Source organism: Erigeron canadensis, chromosome 1 (assembly GCF_010389155.1).
Source record: "Erigeron canadensis isolate Cc75 chromosome 1, C_canadensis_v1, whole genome shotgun sequence".
In the NCBI taxonomy this organism is placed as follows: domain Eukaryota; kingdom Viridiplantae; phylum Streptophyta; class Magnoliopsida; order Asterales; family Asteraceae; genus Erigeron; species Erigeron canadensis.
Window position 1 is genome coordinate 46731186 of NC_057761.1, and position 6826 is coordinate 46738011.

The 6826-nt window shown below is 35.6% G+C and overlaps 2 protein-coding genes across 2 annotated transcripts; one reads left to right on the forward strand and one right to left on the reverse strand.

The window, feature by feature from the left end:
- Positions 1–610: 610 nt before the first annotated feature.
- LOC122598171 (phosphoribulokinase, chloroplastic) lies at positions 611–4331 on the forward strand. The gene is made up of 5 exons (XM_043770773.1): positions 611–1292; positions 2008–2092; positions 2657–2741; positions 3322–3566; positions 3840–4331. Exons 1-5 carry the CDS (start codon positions 745–747, stop codon positions 4089–4091), a joined length of 1215 nt encoding a protein of 404 aa, XP_043626708.1. The 5' UTR covers positions 611–744; the 3' UTR covers positions 4092–4331.
- A 706-nt stretch (positions 4332–5037) lies between these two features.
- On the reverse strand, positions 5038–6200 carry LOC122585797 (protein BASIC PENTACYSTEINE7-like). The gene is made up of 2 exons (XM_043757922.1): positions 6064–6200; positions 5038–5742 (listed from the first exon to the last, which is right to left on the reverse strand). The coding sequence occupies exon 2, from the start codon at positions 5709–5711 to the stop codon at positions 5157–5159; it is 555 nt and encodes a 184-aa protein (XP_043613857.1). The 5' UTR covers positions 5712–5742; positions 6064–6200; the 3' UTR covers positions 5038–5156.
- Positions 6201–6826: the final 626 nt, after the last annotated feature.

The following is a 6826-nucleotide window of genomic DNA, read 5'->3' on the forward strand; positions in this document are numbered from 1 at the left end:
AATTGTTAATATAAGTTGACCATGTATATACCGAAGTTTAGGATTATGCATATACGCGTAAATAGAACGAAATTAAACATATATAGATTACGAAAAAATATTAATTGAGTCAAGGAGGCACAGTAAATACCTGCACCTACTAATTTTTTGGTTGTACTATAAACTATACAATATACCTACAAATATTAATTATTAATTCTTATGAATTGTCAAAAAGCAAATGGAATTCAAGTTTTGTGAGGAGCAAAATGGCAAAGAAGATGACCAAGGTTTGATATGGTTGGCATGTAAGGACCAAAAGCTCTACTCCACACAAACTACCCTCATCCTCAATCAACCAATTCCTAGGTGCCACATGGCATGACAAATATCCAAACTGCAACAAATAACCACCAAGCTTCTCCATGTCTATTGCTATCACAAATGCCATCACCACATCTTCATTACCCAATCTTTTTTCCCAACATTTTGAAATGACTAAAATGGCCTCAAACTTTTTAAAGACAGCACAACTGTGAGTATGACCACTCTATTTCTTTAACTTAAGTGGTACATTGTATTTTTTTATATCAACATTAGAATTGCATGTACCACTTTAAGCTTACCCCTTCTTTCATTTTGTATCTCACAAAAACTATCACTTAATAGAAAATGACCAAAAGCCCAGTATAAGTGACACATTAAAAAGCTATTTTCTCATTCTCTCCATCTCTCTCCTAAGTTTCACAAAGTTTAGAGAAAAATATGGCAGTGTCCACAGTATACACAGTCCAATCTCTGAACTCAACATGTTCAATCTCAACACCAACAAAAACCAACTTAGGAATTCAACAAAGACATGTGTTATTTTTCAATGCAGGTAACAGGACTAACAGAGGCAGAGTGAGAGGTGGTGTGATAAGATGTGCAGGCGATACTATAGTAATCGGACTAGCCGCAGACTCGGGGTGTGGGAAGAGTACCTTCATGAGAAGGTTAACTAGTGTGTTTGGAGGTGCAGCAGAACCACCAAAGGGAGGCAATCCTGATTCAAACACACTTATTAGTGACACTACAACGGTTATATGTTTGGATGATTACCATTCATTGGATAGAACAGGACGGAAAGTTGAAGGGGTGACAGCACTTGACCCAAGAGCCAATAACTTTGATCTTATGTATGAACAAGTTAAGGCTCTTAAAGACGGTAAAGCTGTTGACAAGCCTATTTATAACCATGTAAGTGGTCTTTTGGACCCTCCTGAGCTCATCAAGCCGCCTAAGATCCTCGTCATTGAAGGTTTGCACCCAATGTAAGTACAACTTTATTAATGACTCAAATCTATGATCTTAATATCTTAGCAAGCTAGCAGTGCATATATAACTCATATTGCAAATAATAACAGTATCAAAGCGGAAATTATAGTTAAGAAGGGTGTTTTGCTTTGCGTTTTTTAACTGATTATCTTCTTATTGTAACTTAAACTCTATCAGTTTTTAATGTCTGGCTATGTAGACATGCTTTTGAGTTTTAACTATCTGACCAGTTAAGAGTTAAATATAAGTTCCGGATCATCAGTTTGATACTAGTTGCAACAGAACTTATTATGTGCTCTAAACTAAATTGATCTATCTAACACAACTCACTTGAGAGGCTTTTACTCTACATTTCACAAAACAAGCCCTGCTTCACCAAATTATCCGTTTTAAGTTTATCTATGTATTCTATCAAGATATCAGTATTTTCCAAAATACCGGAACCTTAGTTGATTATTTAAAGCTCCAAATAGCTTAACCACATCTAAAGCTCCAAATAGCTTAACCACATCCAAAATAACGTCATATCTGATTACCAAATTATGATTCATTAGATGCCACATAATCACTTCCACAATTCACATCCAAACGCCTAAGGGCATGCCAGATAGAAAGCAACCGATAAATCTGCTCATTTCTGACTAAAAGTCATAGTTTCAAGTAAAATGAGATTGTGTTGGAAATTTAATTTGCTGCTCTTAAAATGCATAGGTATGATGAGAGAGTAAGAGACCTCTTGGACTTCAGCATCTACTTGGACATCAGCGACGATGTTAAATTTGCCTGGAAAATTCAGGTATTATTACACCCTTGACTGAGGAACCCGATTTAACTTATTTACCTAGAACTGGGTTAATCAGGGCTATATATGACATATAACATGTCAAAAGTGTATAATCTTTTTCAAAACAACTTGGTTAAAACAGGGAGGGGTCAAATAGTTTGGACGGATCAAAAGTGATCAGAAATGTTTTCAGACATATACAACCTCTGAAATAACTTTACTTCAAGAAAAAAAGAAAAAGTATTTCAGTTAAATTAGTTTTCATCATTATATTAAATACATTACATATTTAAATAGTTCAATACACATGGACTAAACCTAAACCTAGCCACATTGACCTGTCATAAAAATTACCGAGTGCGACCTATTACCCAACCTGATCGATTTGTCCACTTTGCCACCTCATACAAGTATTGTTCTCAAATCTTAATAATACTAGAATCTAAACCTACATAACTAAAGAGGCGGGGAAGGACAAGGAAAAAATGACATAGGGTATCGGCTAAGCATGAAATACATTGACCAATTTTACACACTGCATCGAAGATTTGTGCTAACTGTTTTTATAAATTACAGAGAGACATGGCAGAGAGAGGACACAGCCTTGAAAGTATCAAAGCTAGTATTGAGGCCAGAAAGCCAGACTTTGATGCTTATATTGGTAAATAAACTAGCTGTAATTTTTAAGTTATTAATTAGGATAGTAGTGTTCTTACATTCTGCATTATTCCTGCGCAACTTGCACCTTGGTTTGTACAATTTCTTCCACCCTTTTGGCAAGACGATTCCCTAAAACATAGTATCAAAAGCAACTATACATATTAGAGGTAACAATTCCGATCCATTTATTTACGCATGGGTTAAAGTGAACTTCAAATTTCATGTAAAACCTGGCTGAAAGTAGCCCAAAAGTTTTAAGGCATTTAACCTCCAACATCATTTTGTTCAAAGATTTAGATTTAGACTTTTTATAAATAATATTGTTTTTGTGATCAAATTTCATATATCAGATCATACTAAAAGTAAAAGTGCAATCGATGGAAAAAAAGATTTACCAGCCAATCCGACCTGACGCATTATACCAACGGTGATACCCGTCTTGCAACCTCTAATACCCATACATAAATAGTCAGAAACTTGAATATGGGAACAGGATTACCCTTTTTAAAGCTTGAGAGGATTGTAAACCATAAAAGACTGGCTCTGTATCTCATGTTTTGAACTCCCCTTTCATGTTGTAGACCCACAAAAGCAATACGCAGATGCAGTTATAGAAGTGTTGCCCACGCAGCTGATTCCAGATGACAACGAGGGAAAGGTTCTAAGAGTGAAGCTGATAATGAAAGAGGGTGTGAAATACTTCAGCCCGGTTTACTTGTTTGATGAAGGATCCACCATCTCATGGATTCCATGTGGGAGGAAGCTCACCTGTTCTTACCCTGGTATCAAATTCGCATATGGTCCTGATACTTACTTCGACAATGAGGTAATTTCAAATAACTTTCTATTCAAAGCATCTATTAAGTCAATTCGGTTTATATTGTATCTCTTTTGAATCATATTAAGGTCATGAATTAGAATAGGTCAAAAGTTACCCGGCCGGTACATATATATATCAATTTCGACTGAACCGTTTAAACCTTTACTCAACTGATCTGACCCATCCAATGTTACATCTCTATAGTCAATTGTAGCATCTTTATCAGTGCACCAATATAAGCTGGTAACTGAACTGACACACTTTTTTTTAACCTTCCAGGTATCTGTTTTGGAGATGGATGGGCAATTCGATAGACTAGATGAGCTCATCTATGTCGAGAGTCATTTGAGCAACATTTCCACCAAATTCTACGGTGAAATCACCCAACAAATGTTGAAGCATGCCGACTTCCCTGGTAGCAACAACGGCACTGGTCTCTTCCAAACCATTGTTGGTTTGAAAATCCGTGACCTCTTTGAACAAATCACAGCCAGCAGGGCCTCAGCTCCACTGGAAGCTACAAAAGCTTAAAGTAAAGAAACCAGAAGTGGTTTAACATGGAACACAAAAGTCCCTTGATTTTTATTTCCTCTATAACCTCTTTTTTTTTCATGTAAAATTCTGAGTGTTAGGCTTCTGTCACGAGTCTCATGAGTCATGAGAGTTACACTCCCATATGTATCTAGTTATATTTGTCTATTCCATGGAGATCTGTAATATAGGGAATCGAAATCTTAAATGAAAGATTAAAGAACACCTCTACTTTCCTCATATACCTACAATAACTAAATAATATAGAGTGCAGGCAGCATATACAACCGTCTAAAGTTCCCGTATGAACTTGAACTTGATTTTGTGTTACCTGTACATACTTCTAACTTTTCGGGCATCTGACGCTTTTAAGACCGCTTTAATCTCTTTGCCACTAAACCAAGGATTTTCCTCATTTTATCCAACAGATGATTGCATACACCACAAATTCCAAGTTTTTTTTTTCCTCACAATTCAGAAGCTTCTTTAATACTTTTACTGAAATATTAGATCTACTAACCAACCAAAGCATAACATGTATTGATAAAAATAATCATTTCAACTCCGTAATATATACAATGCTTATGCGAGGAAAACTACATAACTATTCAATAAAAAATGACTATTTATTAATATTGAAAAGGTGAATTGTACAATAGTTGTGACAATTGGTAGAGATGATTTTTATTCACTTCAAATGAAATACTTATGCTCGTAAATGAAACGCTTCACAACTTCAAAATACTAATTTCCAAAGGGTTCCTTTCGGTCTCTAGTTTAGTGTATTTGTAGTTGCTATGATTTCTTCAGTTGTAATAAGGAAAACTTCCCAAATGATAAGAAATACGGTAAGCATCCATAACAAACATTTTAATGGCCTGTTTCTGATTCATAACTATCATTACCTTATGTGTTTCCATTGATGGATGCCGATTAGTAAAACAAGTAAAACCAAACCATGTTAATATTAACAGCAGAAAAGACATGGTAACAATAGTCTTGAAACATTGAAACTAGCTTTACCACAACATCGAAAACTCTAGTAGCATATACTAACTAATAATTTTACTTAAATGTAACAAAGTTATTAGTACCATGTTTAGCCCAGTGTGCCTTGAGGTCAACCGGATGAGAAAGATCATAACCTTGGCTTGCTAGCTTACAAAGTAGCTTCCGGTATGCACCAAGAGTCATTTTCCTTCCACCGACACGCACCCCAGGCCTCAATGACCTCGTTGGGAGGGGAAAAACAGATATTTTAGAGGTACAACAAGAAGATTGCCATCCATTAATCCCACATTTATAACACTGTCTAGCAACACCCGTGCAAGAACATACAGGAGGAGGTAGCTTGGAAAAATCGTATTTTGATTCTTCATAAACGACGTCAAAATCCTTTCTCTTGACATTTGGTTTTAAGGTGGTCTTTTTCTTTGACTTTTTAGAAATACAAGGCTTGTTCTTTGTGGTTTTGTTTGGCCCTTTTGGGATTTTGAAAGAATATTCAGTTTTCTTTTTGTTTTCGGGTTCTGCAGTGGGAGCGACGGATTGAATTGGGACGGCTTCTGTGTAAGCTACTTGACACCTTGGAAATTTAGCAAAAGAGGGCCCACCAGACATTATGCTCTCACAATTAAGCCCCCTTTGATCTCTAGTTACAAGAATCAATATTAAAATTAATTAGCTCTCTATTTAGACAATTAGTCATACTAAAAGGAAAATTAGTTGTGTAGTATTATTATTCATTACACATAATGTAAACAAACAGATGAACCGAAAACTGTTATTGTTATACACACATATATATATATGTATATATAGACACACACACACAAGATTATATTCAATTGTTCATGATCAAAATTAACTTGATAAGAAAAAAAAAAACAATTAAACAAATGTACATTTAAAATTAAACCTTATACATAACAGTTAGAAAGTAATATATGATATAATCAACTAAAATACGTACAAATGTATTGAGTAGTGAAGGACTATTATTACAGGCGGCAGCGGAAGCGGCAGAGGAGAATAGGGATATGGAGAGGATCACCAGTGTGCGTGCGTGCGTGCGTTAGGTGAGTGAGTGAGTGTGTGTGTGACAGAGAAATAAAGTCAAACAGTGTCGTTTTTTTTTTCCTTTTTTTTTATATTTTAAGATTGAATTTCGCTGAAAACTTCGTGTCGCGATTCGACAGCGAGAGGTCTATCATAACGTTGTCTTAATCGGATCCGCGCTAGAGAGCTTCCTCAAAGTAGAAATGCCTATTTTAAATACCAGACGGGGGAAAAACCCCCTACTAATCCGCATGAAGGCACGACGATTAATAAGAGTAAACCCTGCCCCCTTCAGACTTGAACCTGAGTAAACTCAAGTCAAGCCCTCATAAAGTGACTTCCTTATGTCCTCCCCCAAGGCTTAAACACAAGACCTCATGTATGGGGGATGATCATTCAACCATTGAGCAAATACTCAAGGACAAACAGTGTCGTAGTATTTGTCGATATTTCGGGTGGGTCGGGTTTATACATATGACCAAATGTCGTATAAACGAGTGATTATTGGTTACGGTTCCATTTACAATTTCGTTTTACTATTCAAAAAAAAAAAAGTAAAACATGAATACGAGTGATATTGCTACAACATAAATTAGTCATGTATAACAAAAGTATAAATTTCATTGTATAGTGTACAACTATATAATTCAGGTATTGTTGTAGATGACTAAATGTTG